Here is a 16,550-nt window from a genome sequence, read left to right as displayed (position 1 = left end):
CCGCCGATTTCACGGCAATCCATCCAATAGTTGTCAAGACGTTTTTACCCAAAACCATTAATGTCAATCTGCTGGTGGCTCGGGGGGGAAAACATAAGAGGATCACCAACGTGCGTGTGATTCATCCTCTGAAGACCATAAATTTCACGGCCATCCATCAAACTGAAATATTTCAGTTTGGACCACGGCGGCAGATTGACAGGCCGTAAATCACATGAACTCTTAATCATTTCTTACAGGTGAACTGAAGGAATTTGTGATACATCTGGTAATTCATGCATCAAATCGTGCATTAGTCATGCATTACCTCAGCTTGTGTTTCCCGAAATTCTTTGCCGAACTTATACACGTCAGTGCATCGTACGGTTACATACGCAAAATACGGGGGAAGGCGGGGTTGTCCGCCGTTTTCCTGAATTACTCATCAAACTTGCTAAACTCCAGTTACTTGAAAGCAGAGAAGTCAGCGGGGTGTTTATTTCAAGGACTCTTGAATGCAACCCTTGGTTCAGAAATACTGCAGCTAGGTTTCAATTGTACAACCAGAGTAATTACTTTAAAGTGCTTTTAATTCCTTTCAATCCCCCAGGATGTCTGCATGTATAATAAAGCTTAACTAGAGTAATTTCACTCCAAAGCATCAAAGTGTGGCACAGCTGACTCTCAATAGGGACTCGTTTGGAGCAGCCAAGTCAACATTCACCGGGATTCACAGAGTCAACACAGCTGCCAAAACCGACGTGGTCTGAGCCATCAGTTTCAGCATCTGCTCCTTTTCGTTATGCTGTTGAGCACTGCGAGGGCCTAATTGGCTGACATTTTGTTTCAATTGCAAAAAGATAACAGGATCAAAGATTACTATTATTTCACATTCACTAGCTATAACGGAGGGAAATACAATAAAAAGCACACGCTGTGTGTGTGTGTGTGTGTGTGTGTGTGTGTGTGTGTGAGGAGAGGGGTTCGTGATATATGTGCGCGAGGGTTCACGCATGCACCCTCGCACCTACCAAGGACAGTGATGTCTGCGTAGGCTTCCTGAGGAGGATCTGTGTAGAGCTGGCACACATAGCGTCCCTCATCGGAGAGTGACACATTGGACAGAGACACCCGCAGCTCGTTGTCAGTGAAATTCACCAGCTGGAACCGGCTGTCCTTCAGAGCTGTGGGGATACATGTGAGACAGAGACAGTGAGGATACAGGGAACAGGGACACAAACGTGAGACATGGAGGGGGAGGGGGGGTGGGAGACGAGAATGAGCAAGGGTGGGGCGGGGAGAAAACGAGAAGGGGCGCAGTGGGGGAAGGAGTGCTGCCCTTTTGTAGGCTTTCTCCTTAATTGAGTAAAAAGAAGGGGGAAAAAAAGTGAGTCTGAAAATGATTCGCACAAGTTGATTTATAAAGTAGCTTTACAGTCCACGGAGCACTCGCAAAGACAGGAAAAGTGTGAGGAGTGCTCATGAGGACTCCTAACAAGCTGGGAACTCTTAAAAACGGACTGCTGCTGGTCATGGATGGATGCGTCGAGCTCATATATTCGAGAAAAAGGAGAGGCTTTCAAACATACATAATGAATTAAATCACAGTGCAAGAGGTAGAGGAGAGGCGTCGGGATGCCTGAAACTCGAAGAAAAAAAAATAAAAATCAAAAGTAGCCGGGAATCTGTGTCCTAATGCAGGCACAGATTGGCTAAATTTCCTTTAATGTCGTCGAACTGGGTTATTTTTTTCACCCCCCTGCTTTTTCATTTGGGTCAGCCCTTGTTCCCCGAGCGCTCTTTTCCATAAACAGCCTCGGTTGATTTGATTGGGAGTCCTTTTGATGTTTTGACCTGCCTTCTTTATCAAGTCCTCTCTGCATCTGTCAAGCTAACGAACTCCATTCAGCCCCCTGTTTAAAGCGCGGGGAGTTTGTTATTCCCTTCAGGCTTTACACTTAGCATCGTGATCATTACCCAAGGTCTCGGGGCAGTGTCAACATGAAACCTCATCCCCTGATATAATTTGAGAGCTCTTTGGAAGTCTCTCCTCAAAGGGGAAACAATGACACTGATGCACTTTGAGAGCCGAAGCACCTGCTAGGGAGGGAAACCCTTCACTTCTGAGACTGCGAGTATAGTTTAGTGCGAGGGAGTTTCATAACCGGATGGCTGCTTACGTAAGAGCGTGGAGGGTTGCACATCAGGCAGTATCTCTTAGTCACTGTTCGAGTGTGCTTTCACATAATATGTCCAGATGTTCAGGTATCAATTAACACTTTGACTGAAGATGAAACAGCTGATAAGTTCCTCAATAAGTCATTTGATCTGTAAAATAGCCCCAGAGGGAACACGCTCTCACTCCTAACTCTGTGGTCTGATCTCCAAAACAAAAAAGCAAAATGCATCGTCCAGTTAGACTTTCAAATCAAAGCACGCTGACAGTTTTTTTTCTTTTGTGTAACATTATATGACTTTTGGAACCTTATTAAGAGGTTATGCAAGGTTTAGGCTAGAAAAACTACACGGTTAGGTTTAGGATAAGATAATACTTTGGGTTACAAAAACCAACGTAAGTCACGTCAGGTACATTTCAGTGTTCTGCCTCGACGTATCATTTTGAAGTAAATGTTGATTGCGCAATGTAACGTATACTATTATATATATAATAGAGAAAATTTAAACCATCAGCACATTTATACTCTCTAAATGTCACCGCCGCTGTACAGTTTTGTCAGCACCCTGGAAAAAGGGAAGTTCACTGGCGATCCATTTCTTTTATAGACTTAATGACTGAATGCTTTGTCCTGTGTTGTTTTTCATTTGGGACTCTGAGGAAAACAGAAACAATCCTGATGTCTTCATAACAGCCACACCAATAATAATACCACCTGGAAATAACCATGGCAAAAAAAAGTTGTCTTTTGCTGCTTTAACTTACTTCCGTAACATGAATTAAAGACAGTTTTCCCGACTCTTGCTCACAAACAGGACACAAACCCTGGTCTCTGGACGTAAACCAACCAAACCGCCCACAAGACTTTACTGGCTCTTATCGTTATCGCGTTGTATAGTTAGCGACTGGTGAACGGCTGTTAACGAGTCAGATATTTCCCTCAGGTATCGGTGGAAACCCAAAACAGAGCAAAAACAGTGAATACTGGACTCACATCTGCCAGGTGGGCAGCAACAGAACTCCAAATGAATAATAATGCTGCTTTATTCCTGCTGGATTTGGAAATAAACAATTATTTGCTAACCAGTTAGTCTAAAAGGTGATTTTGTTCACAGCTGGTTCATGCTGCTCCTCAAAACTGTGTTTTTGCAGGATTAACTTAGTGGACTTTATTGGACAGAGACGTGAACACTTGTCACCGTTTCAGGATGTTTCCACAGGAATCCAATAAAACCAACAACACTGACATGAATTTAAGCTGCACAGCTGCTGTTTTTCCTGAAGTGGCTCGTTGATTTATTCATTTTTTTTCATGCACTGGTCAATTTTTAAGATTTGGGGGTATTTTACTTCCACAACACAATTTTCTTTCAGACTTCTTCAGGAAAGAAAAAAAGCCCAAATACATATTTAGGTGTTTACTTAAAATCTCATATCTGTTCGGGACATTTATCCTAATCCATGCGTGTTGCACTCTCTGAACCCCGATCAGTTTCTGAGCTTTCTTTTTTGCTCCAGTCAGGTTTTTCTTAAGTTTGTTCTGAAGTCCTGCATCTCTCTGGAAATAGCTGAGTGAATAAGTATAGGGAGAAGTCAAAAGTGCTTTTTGTATAACACAGTTTTTTTATAACACAGTTATAAATAGCACAACTTGATTTTTTAAAATTATTTATTCAACACACATTTTAAAAAAGGGAATCTATACAACGACAATGCAAATACAAATGTTTAAAATGTAATTTCATGAATTTAATGTTCAGTGCCGAGAGTTTATTTTTTTATGAAATATTAAATGAGATGTGTGGAATAAAGTGATTTTGATGAAATACAATTAAGATTATTTTTTGTTGTTTTTCCTGACTGAAGCGTTTGTTGACCTGAACATGTTCGCTCGACTGAATTCAGACATGTGAAAATCCAACAATAGTTTCTGCTTTTATAGCTGGTGTCACTTTGTAGATTCAAGAAAACATGTTTTCCAACCCGCTGGCATGCTGCGGGGTTCAGAGGGTTAATTAGATAGCCACATTTGCACATTTAAATGTGAAATATAAGAAAACTTGAAACACAGAAAGATAATTGTCTTGTGTAATGAAACTGGATTGTTTACTTGTTTTTTCTGCTTACTGGCGGTATTTTGTGATTCATAGAGCGATAAATATTCAAATCTTTGACTCCAAAATTTTAACAAAATGAAAACAGGGATTTGAATCTGGCATTTGGATTTTCAGAATTGTCTTCTGGAAGTGCATTTTTAATCAGACAAATTTTCATATTTGAACATAAAATATGAGAAAACTTGTCAACAAAAAGTATTTGTCTTAATTTAAGTAATCAGTTGGAGGACGTTTGCTGGTGATCTGTAATCACCTGTAGTTTCTACCAATCAGCTTCTTATTGATTGGGTGTTACATAAACACAGCTTTAGTGGTATTAAATTTGTGTATTTGTGTTTTTGTCCTGGCTTCTCTTACTAGTTTCCCACTTCAAATACAACCAAATACATGAATGGTACATGCACTAATTTACCAATCACAATTTAGGAACGTTTGAAGCAAACGTGATGACAGATTTGAGCTTGTTTGGTTTCATTTCAGGTCCTTTGTCAATCTAATCGGCTCAGACAACACCTGAACAGTCCTAACGACGCAGATCAGCCGAGTATTAAACTCTCGGTAAGTATCTGAAGGCTCTTTTTCTCTCCCAAACTTTAGTTTAGGTGTTATAGATGTAGATGTTAAAGAGAAAATCCTTCAGATTTGAAGTCAGGTTTCTTGGGGCTTTCTAACCTCCGGGGGGGGGGGGGGGGGTTCGTATTTGATGCTAAAAGGAAAGTCTTTTGGCAGACGATCACTTTAAACATTAAACCTTTGTAAGACAAAGTCAGACAACTCCTGAGCAAAGATGCGGTGAATAAATAATGGTGCGGTATTGCATCACCACTCGAGAGGTCCACCGCTGCTGATAAAAGCTCATTTCTCCCATTTCAGCTGACAACTCCGCCAAATTGCACGTCATTTCGCATATATCTGGCAGAATAAATGGCTCGTCCCTACAACACTCGCTCTGCCTCTCTACCTGTGACATAATTCATCTTTATTTGCCGCGATGGAAATTTGTTTATCTGGCCTTCGCCGGTACCGTTAAAGCTGTTATTGTTTTGATATTTGTTGGTTTCTGTGGCCGCCGCTTCAGTGGTGGCTGCTGTTCTTGTAGCACCTTGTGTGTCTCCGTGTTGCTGCTGTCTGCTTCCTTGTATACAAAGATCTGCCACTGTGTCGAGCGGGCCCCGTTGACAGGTAACAATGCCACTGGCTGAGGGGGGTCCCTGCAGAACCAGCAGTCCTTTAGGAGCAGAGCCTAGAATAGCGCTGCCGTGGGGTTCACCAGACCCCATTACGAGGCACACAAACACACAGCCCCATAACGGTCCAGCCACCTGTCAGAGAGCTGATATAAATTCAGATGTAATTGCAGATAAACAAAAACCCCTTTTGTGTTTTGTCGTTGACAAAGGAACTGCACTGACCAACGCAGAGAAATGGCTTGTTTCAGGCCCACGTGGAGCAGATTAAAAGAGTTTTGGGGTTTTTCTTTTGTCAGCAGGATTTAAGAGCTAATTATTCATTGTTGATGCTGACATGAGCCCGGTCTCTCTGTATCTCCACGGTATCAGAATAAATATTTTCAAGTTGCTTAGCACAACATGACCTACGCTTTCATATGAATCCAATCCTCTCCGCCATGTTTCTCAGGAAGCTTTGGGTATTTTGTACAAATATGACAAAGATGTGTACTCAAACTCCCTCGATGCACTTAGCGAGTGAGAAAATGGAACACGCGTCTCGCTACCTAGACTTGTGAAATAACAGCTGGGATGCAATATAGACTGAGATGAAGGGTGTTTCTCGATCACCTTGAATCTTGGCTCGGATCCCAGAGACAAACAAGTAAAAAAAAAAAAAAAAAAAGCAGAGACAAAAACTCCCAAGTAGAAGGAGTCCATATGCTCATGCATAATCATAATGTTCAATATCCTAATCTAAGAGATTATCGTAAAATCGAACAGTGACAAGGACACAGAAGTATTCCCATTATGGAAGCACTGTGTATTATCTCATATTAATCTTGCCGCATTCCGAAGCATAATGACTTTTGTACAAGAGCCAAAAAGTCAAGGACAGATGGAATCAGGTTCCCATAGATCTGAACCTAAAGCTGGAGGTGATCTTCGTTGTGATATCTGAAACCTCCACTGTAATGTCAAAACATGAGAGAGTCCTTTAGTACAGGATGCCTGGATATTCAGAACTGACACAAAAACAGCTCAAAAGGAAAAAAAACAAGGCTGTAGCGGCTCCTTTTGTGCAACAACATCCATAAATGTAGTGAAATTAGCACAAACGCTTTAACGCAGATTAGATGATGTGGTTACACCGATGTAAGGAATTAGCTCTTCAACCACAAATTGGATTTTAATGAGTGGTTAGTCAGATCAGTGTCACATATATCAAATGTGACACGTTTACACAAGTAAAACCACTTAAGTTAAGGTAAAGAATCAATATAGACAATTTAAATGATTTAGGTAAAGTTGTGGGAAATAATTTGGTCGTGACATTCATAAATTAAAGATGAGCTAAAATTTCAAACTTGAAGTGGAAACAATTTCCACTTCAAGTGGTTTGATTTTCAGCAATGTTGTTGCAAAAACAACCCGATTGCTCCTTGTTTTCCTCGGAGTAACAACTACCAACAACATGAGGTTTTCTTAATCATTTAATCTATAAGATGTGAGACGTGAAAGCAGATAGAAATTGGTGCCAGCCTGACTGGGATGCTAGTCAGCCTCAGTTTTCTCAGGAGATTTTGTGCCTGGTGGCAAACAAGCAAGCATGTTGAAAGCGAGGTTTACAGGTTTACATTTGTTGTGATATATTAAAGCAAAACAATTCACTAAAAATAATTTATTGCCAGTTTTAAGCAGAATTCCTATTTGATTGTTGCATTGTTTAAATTCAACAGGTTGTGCCTTGTACTCCAGTTTGCTGACTTTGTAAAGCTCAAGTATCTTGTAACGTTAGTAGTTAGTGTTGAATACACCGCATATGAACTGAACAAAGTCAAACCTGACATTGCCTGAAAAGTGTGCGAGTCACAATTAAACTACAGGAGGTAATGTGACGGGTTAACAACAGTGGTGACAGCCCCAGTGCGTACTACAGTCAGTATAAGGGGCTGCGTATAAGAGTTATTAGATCTGCCAAGTCATTTTTCCGCCCACGTCCATTTCTTTGTTGGTTGTTTGGTTTGTCAGCAGAATCGCACAAAAACTACCAAGCAGATCTTTCTCGAACTTGGAAGAAGGAAGGCTCTCAGCCCAGAATAAACCCCTTTCAATTTTTAATCCATAAATTATAAAAAATAAAATGAAAAATGCTCGTCACAATTATCCTGAGCCTGAAGTAATGACTTTAATATTGCTTTTTTGTCCAACTAAAAGCCCAAAACTAAAATAATCTTCCCTTAGATTAAAAAGAAAAGCAAATGTTTGACATTTTTGCTTAAAAATGTTAATGTGAGGAGCAGAATAGTAATTATTTTTAAATGATCATCAAAATAGTTGCTGTTTAATTATATTCAATCTACAAATTGATTAATCAACGTATAGTCGCAGCTTTAGTTTAATGATTAAGCGCCTCTACAAGGTCAAACAAGCGTTTACATTCACATTTTGTATCTTTTCTCCCCATATCTTTAACAAAGATGTTATCATGGAACAGTGTCAACAACTAGAAAAACAGGACTTTGATTTGAAACAGAACCTTCCTTTTCTGGATGGAAAACAGGTTTCTGTCTGTTTGTCATATTTCATGCTTACTTCACAAGATCGCAGGAGACATGTTCAACACCGTGTCTGAGCTGTCGGCACTTACGTCTCACGTCCTTGAAGTAGATGGTTTGTCTGTTGGGGTTGAGCAGCTGGATGACGGAGTCGTCGTTGTTCTTCACCCTGCAGCTGATGGTGGCCATTTCACCCTCGATCACCGAGATGTTGTCGGTCGCCAGGTTCTGACCTTCAACTGCGGACAGCAAGACAGAAATTAGGTATCCGATGGGAGACTGGAGATTAACAGCAAACTGAATAGTTATACTTCTCACAACAGGGCCTGCACGGAAACACACGAGCAATGTAAAGATACGTGAATAGGCCACGTGGAAACTCTGTTTGCAGCCATGTCTAATCCTTTTAATATAAGAGCCATGTGCAATGTTTGTCACTATTGATCTCCCCCAGCTCAGAGTGGGCCCTGTGAGTCAGTGCCAGATGGGCTGTAAGCTCTGCTGCCCACGAAGGTAGGGAGAGAGGAGAGGTTGGGAAGGAAAGAGAGACAAAGAAGAGAGTGTAAGAAAGTGGCGAGTATTAGATTTGGGCCGTGGAGGAAGGCAGGATGAGAGGGGGAGTTAAACAGAGAGTCAGAGAGAGAGATGAGCTGGGCTGGATGCTGTTTATGGCTGAGCTTTATCAGAGCCCTCCATCTGAGGTTCCATGTGACCAATGTGCGCTCCGTGTGCTCAGCTGTTCTGTTCTGTATCTTGAGGAATAAAAGCGCTGTTAGCATCTGAGTCACTCTCTGTACACTGGCATTGTTGCCACAGACAGACCCTGGACCTTGTCATCGTAACTCACACCCCACATCAAACCGCCGCACACAAAAAAGCCCTGGCTTTGTTTTCCCCCGCCCCGTCTTCCAAGAGAAAGAGGAAGAGAATCAAAAGTCACCTTGTGCTATATTTATCTGGCAGGAGCAAAAAAAAAAAAAAAAAAGCATAAGCAGTACGGAGAATACGTTTTAATGCCTCAGATTCACGCCGGCGGAGGAGCAGCACTCTCAGCCACGGCCCCAAGAAAAACATCAAAAGCACATTTGCATGCCCGAGTTGTCAGACACCTCTATTGCATTCTGACATTTACAAAGTGGAGGAGAAAAAACACCTGCGTTTTTCAGATAGTGATAATGGGAATAGACAGCCAAACTAACATGATTCAAAATGAACTCTCTGAATGCAGCGAGCAATAAGAAATTAACCTCCTGTGGAGAAAAAGCTCCTCAGACCTGTCTGATGCAATGAACTACCCATTTCATTCCAATCTGCTGCCGGGGATCAGATTCAGGACAAAAGGAAGGTAATAGGTAAAAAAAAAAACACACACACACAGATTATGTACAAACTGTAGCCCATTACAGGTGTGTAGCTAATCCTAGATAGGTTTTTAATGTAGTTTATATTTACTTCTTGCTAATGTGCATTGACATAATTTAATTTGAGAGCACATACATGAACCAAATTAAATAGTACAGCAGGAGGTGTTTATGATTAGGGTTTGGTGTTTACCGGGCAGTACCTGCTAAGAACCACAAGGGGCAGAAAGATTGGACTGTGGAGTACACAGCACAAATACATGGAGAGCAGATGGAAAGATTGCTGGTGCATATTGTCCCGACAAAGCTATTGCAGGGACAAAAATGTAAACGTTTTTGTTGCTTTCTACAATATCTGTAAATGGTGTCCATACTTTGGTTGACGTTACATATGGCACATTACATTGAAACAATAGTTTCACATTTCTTGTATCGAGTTAGATGAGAAGATCAATACCACCTCCATGTCTGTCTGCTGAATGTGAAGGCTAGCTTTCCTAGCTATTTCTCCCTGTTTCCAGTCTTTGTGCTAAGCTAAGGTAACCAGCTGACTCTAGCCTACTATGGCTACTTATTTACCGTACAGACGAGAGAATGGTAACAATCCGCTCATCTAAATCTGAGCAAAAACTGAATAAGAGTATTTCCCAAAATGTCCGACTTTTCTTTTGAGTAAAGGTAAAGGTTAGACAACTAAACCACTTAGTTGATTTCGGGGAAAGATCAGGGTTAAACTGGCTCGGTGTAATCATTTGTACCAGTTTACAAGGTCGAATGTGAGCTGATTGTAACATGACATTAAAAATTAGCTCTTCTCCGTCTCTCTCAGTTGCCTTTACAAGCCTGAGGATGATTTTTTAAAAGTTGTTTAATGCTGCTGGATTGATCAAAACGTTAGTTTAGAAATGGAGTCTACTAACATTATGCTAGTCTCACCAGATGATAAGCTATCCAGTTAGATAAACACGAAATTCAGTAAATAACTCCAGAATAAGTTGAGGACTGTTCTTGAAAGGTAGAAACTGTAACAAAGGCATACACTCTCGTTCTGTTCTTTTCAACACCGTACAAGAAATAAAATATCTGAAAACAAGAAGAGGACAGAGACAGCTTTCCGATTACAACTCATCTCCTGCTAAACAACATTCTCTCTAGACAGGAAATAATGTTAATCTAACACTGCTGTATACAAACTGCCAGTAGGGAGCTCTAAAACAGCCAGCACAGTATACACAGAGCAGAATAAACAAATGCATAAGAGTCAGACTTACTACACGCACATCCACTACCCTGACCTCCCCACTCCCTCCATGTGGGACACACTGTTTCCTGCATTGGCACGGAAAATTGTCACTGGAGATAAATCCTGAGGTGCAGAATTGTCCAATACGGAAGCAATTACAGGTCGGTTCTGATAATTGACTTTAGTTCAAAATCAATCCTGTTCTTGCAGGCTTTACGAGCAGTGATGAGGACATAAACATGTTCTTATTGCACTACAACTCGCCTAATTGTTCATTTAGTTAATTGTTTAGTCTTTAAAATGCTCATCACAATTTCCTGAACCCCAAAGTGATGTCTTCAAATTTGTCTAACCAACAGTCCAAAAACCAACAGTCTCTTTATTTACTAGCATACATCTCAAAGAAAGGCAGCACATCTGCTAGAACCATTAACTGCTCGAAAAATGACTTAACACTTAAGGATTATCAAAATAGTTAGCAACTAATAATCTTTCATTCAGCTACTTAATTGACTTATCATTGCAGCTCTAAAGCACACATTTTATAAACGGCTTTAATGTAAAAGAAGACATATGTTGCTCATTTTTAGGTTCATATTTTTTATTTTGGGTTACTATTAGAATTGGTTTACATGATATAATGCTTAATTAACAAATCAGTTTTCTCATACTGTCCAGTGCTGCATCACTGTACCCCACCCTCTCTGCCTGAAACACTCTGTTTTAGCTCCTGTCTCTTTAAGGCCCTGCCTCTTGAATACCCAGTCTGCTCTGATTGGTCAGCTCACAGGCGCCTGAGCCAGCACAGCTAACAACAGCAGAGCAGCTGTGATAAAAAAAAATCCTTCATTCTAAACTAGCAGCAGCATAAATTATACAAATCTGTGACGTGTGATGTCACAAAGTCACACATAATTAAAGGTGGCTCCGGAGCAGTGTTTTCTGTGGGAGAGAGGAGCTTCTGTTGCTGCTGACTTTGACCTTTTTAACTTTCAAGATCTCTAACATTCACAAGATCCTCTATTAAAATAAAAAAAACATAATAGTTCTCCTTTATGTAACATTAATTCCTCTTTCCCTCTCTGTAGCAACGGGTCCTGACACTGATGAATAACCACTAAATAAATCAAGGAATGAGTCAAGTGAGCGATCAGTTACTTCCTGCCGACGTGAAAAAAATAAATAAATGAAGTGAGCGATAATCACGAGCATCAAATCAAAAAATAATCTTCATGTGGAGAGCTGAGATGTGGAAGTCTGTAACGGCATCCCGTGCGCCGGAGCTCCTTCGTACATGTACTAAGTGCAGTCGAAGACAAGGCGCAAAAGCAATGTGAAGTGTTTTGATGTCTGTTTTATTTCATCGCTGTAAAAGTAATGTATTTGGCAGTCAAAACAGCAACACAGAGCAGCCTCAAAGCAAGGTTATTCTGCTCCCAATCTGTTGGATTGAGAGAAAGGAGAACGCAATAGATAAATTCTCCATAAGGTTTAGCAGCCCCAAGCAAGGTTGGTCCCCCTCCAATATCCCGGCCTAGGCTCATCTCCAATTCAAAACACACATAAATAACGTCGCTGTGATTAGCAATCCCATCAAAGTGAAAACAGGCCACTTTGTGGAACATGGAGGGTTTTTGCAATTGGAGTAAACATTTTCAATTGCCTCAGCATCCTGGTCATGATTGGGTGCAAATGAGGAGAGGCAGTCATTAATTCTGGGTGGTGGGTGGAGGATGGAGGGGGAGTGGGCAGAGGCATGGCACAGATGACTGGCTGATAAATTCATACTCATTCCAGCAGCTGTCTGGAAGAGTAAAGTGCCTGTATCTCTACACATGGCTGCCCTCCTGTTCCTGCATCACAACATACTGAATGAAACAGTCAGAGGGAAACACAGACCTTCAAAAGTCTGTGTGCTCTCAGAGGGGATGTACAATCTGGCATCGGGTGTCTGGCTCGCCGAGGCCCCGGCTCATCAGCCGCACTCAAAATGCAAAACAGCACCCACCCCGACCAATTTGAACAAAAGTTGACGAAATCAAGAAATATTAGCGGAGCGGCTCCTCCAGCAGAAGTTCGGAGACAGGCACCTTTGAGTCAAGTTGGCTCTCCCTTTGAACTTCCCTCTCTTGTTTTCACATCAAAAGACATGAAAGGGGGAGCAAAAAGCAGGACAGCCAGCCCCAAATTTCTCTCCCTCAAGTCGCCGCCGTCTGCAGCAGTCGTGTCCTTTCAAGGAACAACCAGGACTATAGACAGTCATTAACAATAAAAGTTTCTCCTTCTCGTCCTCTGATGCCTCCTTCTGACTGCAGTGCGTCTTTATCCTGCTCAGTCATTAAACCCTGGTCCTCATGATGAAATGCTGTTTTAAGGATGTTCACAAGCGAAAAGGCTTCTGTCTCAGGGTATAATTAGCGTGGTGCTATTTCTCCGAGACCCGGCGCATGGGAAGGTTTCGCAAAAAATTTCATTCCCACTAATTTGACCATCTTTTTTTCCTTTTCTACCAAAGACATGCTCTCTTAGAAACTCAGTGTTTGTATAATGATGCCCCAGCATGAATTGAATATCAGACTGTTGCATGTGTCATTTTTGTTTGTGTTTGTCAAATGAAATGATCGACACGCTGTAATCAGCGGGTACCACTTCCTAATGAAGCAGACTTTGTGAAGGGGTTATACAACATAACTGGCTTTGGAAGTGGCTTATGAAGCTTTCTAGAGCTAAGTAGACAAGTTTGAAGCCCTTTTCATTTCCCTTCGACATAATGTCTGCAGAGTTCTTGACCATAATCTATGAACTCACAGCTTGTTAAGCATTATCTAATGCATTATCAACATTTAGAACCACGTTATTAACAAACAGACAGGATAAACACCAAACAGTCTTAGAAAATGGTTCATTAACCATTTCAGAAACATTTGTTACATCTTATAAACTTTATTTAAAAGGGTATCTGCCTCCCATAACACTGTGAACCAATACCTCAAACATGTTTTACTTTGTTTAATCAAGAAAACACCATGTTTCCAGTGGTGACAGAAGTACTTTACTTCTTTACTACTTTAATGAATTGTAAATATGAATACCAGCCCGTGAAAACATTCCACTGTAAGTAAAAGTCCTGCATTGTGTTTTACCCTGGGGTGGGTGCAGTATCTGTTATGTGCAATTTATCATTGCGACTGACAGTTGCTGCCGTTTTGTTCTGTGTAGTTTATTTTACTGTAAGTTGGAGGCATTTACGTCCAAGACAAATTTCCCTATGGGGACAATAAGGCATATCGTATCGTATCGTATCGTATCGTATCGTATCGTATCGTATCGTATCATATCGAATCGTATCGCACCGCACCGCATCGTATTACATCATATCGTATCAAATCTTAATTAAGTGAAGATATTTTCAGGAAAATGTGTGATTTTGTATTAAAATCATGGCTGCATTACTGTATATGTTGCATTTTACTGCTGTAAATGTTTAAAGTAATTTCATTTTACCTTCTTTACATACTGTTGGCTAATCAAATCTACAGCAATGCATCATAATCTGTGACATCATTGTGTGTTTGTAACCTCGCTATCCTGTGAGAACCAAGAATCTGTAAAAAGGAAACTTTTTATGAACGCAGAAAAACAGGCTGTTTTAGCCTTGTGAGGGTGCATATTCCAGCTAATCCATTTTTTAAAGGAGAAGGAGGAGGAGGAGAATTCGTTCAACTAGTTTTTCAAAGAAAATCCTTACATTTTTCAGAAGATTCAAATTCAGAATCATTAAATTTGGAGATACACTTCACTGGAGAGGATTGTATTCTGAAGAGGAACTTTCGCTGTAAGTAGTGGAAAAACTGTACTATTTGCCTCTGAGTAAAATACAGTTGCATAAAAGGGGAATACTGTGTAAATGTACTTAATATTCCACCACTGCATGTTTTTACTCCTGATGTAATAAAGGTAAATCATTTTAGAGTTAAAAAAAAGTGTTTTACATAAAAGTTCTTGGGACACAGAAATCACAGTTTCAGATTTTTGACCGTGGCATCTGCATAAGTAACATGTGTTGTAAAATCTGGGACACGGCGTTGCGCCTCGAACAGCTGAGGCTGGTTGGTACTGAAATCCCGGTGAAGACAGTTCAGTCCGTCCAAACTGACGGCCTGTGCTTACATCTGTTACTACATTAACACCTTCTAGAAAGTGGTGCTTTCTTTTTAAATTTGCCCCAATTCATCTTTACTAATACCAGTTAAACTCTGAGATTTACTTTTCAGTGACTCACAGTAACCTCACACCCTGTCAGAGAGCAGAGAACAGAAAGAGCAGGGAGGTTTAGTGCACCTGTTGAGGTGTTAGTTTGCAGCTCAGAGAAAGAAGGATACAGCCGCACACTCACAGCTCCTGTTCACACAATATGTTCTATAAATGTTCTTTAAATGTAGCGCAGACAGGTATAATTCTGTGTATGAGAGTAACTTTGGATGGATTATAATGACAACTTTCCTTTGTGTTTAATGAAACTGTTAGCGTACTAACATGCTAAATTAAGACGGTGCAAATGTCGAATATTATATATGCTAAACATCAGCATGTCAGCATACAGCTCAAAGTGTGGTTGTTGTTGGTACAATTACATTCGGCCTAATTATTTAGATTCTGTTATTTTGTATGTTGGTATTTTTGTATATCAATTTAGAATGATGATATAATTTATTCTTGCATAGTTTTATTCATGAGTAATAATGAATAGCCTTCAAAATGTATGTAAATATTAACCCAAGACAAATATTATTCAGATCTGGGTAAAAGTATTTCTATTTTACCTGTCTAGAAGTCTGAGATTAAAAAGATTTACATGTTATATAATAGCTGTATCATTTTCTATACGTTTGATGCATGATGGACAGATACATAACTTCTTCAAAATAACTTATATTGAAAAGAAGTTATTAGCACAATTTCTCACTGGTTTAGAAGTAAAAAGAGAAACTAATATGTAAAAAGAAATACTACTTTTTGATTTATTAACTCAGGCATGAGAGGTACCACTCCAAGCATCACAGAACTCAGTAAAAAAAAACTCATTAACAGCAGACAAACTAAAGTGGCAACCAAGTGTCCTGGGCTGAAATTGAAATCTGTCAATACATCTGGCGAGATGTTGATTTGAGAATTAAAAATAAAAAGGAGCGGATGGGCATTGTGAGCGCATTCGTGGCTCTTCTCCTCCTTCCTGAAAAAGGAAAAAATACCAACATAACGAGCCATTCATGTAAATATGCACAGATGAACAGCCCCGCCATGGACGGCCAATCAACAGACAGACAGACAGACAGACACAGACAGAAGCGAGCACTTCCAAATGAACAGCAGGTAGCAAAAAAGAAAAAGAGTACCTGTCACGGTTTCAGCAGCTCCTGTTGCAGCGCAGGCGAGGACGAGAGCAGAGGAGAAGAAGAAAAAGAGACAGGTTGTGAGCAGACAGGATGCAAGCAGAGAGCAACATTTCACTTGTTACTGAAAAGATTATTCGTAATTTCTAAATAGGGCTGTTCGTTCATTCATTAAACCCGAGCTCCATATGCTATTTGTGTAATTTCCCCACCAATTAAGAGAAATACAAAAGGCATCATAATGAGCCATTTTTTACATTCAACTCATTCTAGTTTTTTCCACAGGTGTCTGCAATCCCGACATAATGAGCCATTTCTCTCTCTTCAGCCACTTGTTAAATCAATACGGAGGTTCAGAAGGGAATATATGGACTTTTTTCTCTTCCCGTCCCTGATTGAGATTCGAGCCAGCCCCCCGTTGTGGTGCAGCCACTGCCTGGAGACGCTCCCCCAGGACCTGCGTTGTATCCTGGAGAGGAGGGCACCCATTCGGAACGGTGCCCACCCAAACTGGCATCTCACAGGGCATGGGAGACTGGCGTGTTCCCAAGTCC

General features: G+C 40.6%; 1 protein-coding gene across 2 annotated transcripts in view; it reads right to left on the bottom strand.

Annotated features, from left to right (window-relative positions):
- cadm1b (cell adhesion molecule 1b) overlaps positions 1-16,550 on the bottom strand; it is a 169,489-nt gene that overhangs the window by 40,833 nt on the left and 112,106 nt on the right. For both annotated transcript variants that reach the window (XM_030397346.1, XM_030397351.1), the window contains exons 2-4: positions 16,000-16,020; positions 8,092-8,238; positions 1,011-1,163 (exon numbers count right to left, since the gene is read on the bottom strand). In XM_030397346.1, coding sequence (XP_030253206.1) covers positions 1,011-1,163; positions 8,092-8,238; positions 16,000-16,020 — 321 coding nt within the window. The remainder of the gene's footprint in view (positions 1-1,010; positions 1,164-8,091; positions 8,239-15,999; positions 16,021-16,550) is intronic.

Source organism: Sparus aurata, chromosome 2, assembly GCF_900880675.1.
Source record: "Sparus aurata chromosome 2, fSpaAur1.1, whole genome shotgun sequence".
NCBI lineage: Eukaryota > Metazoa > Chordata > Actinopteri > Spariformes > Sparidae > Sparus > Sparus aurata.
Note: the sequence above shows the minus strand (reverse complement) of the source record. Positions and strands in the feature narration are given on the sequence as shown.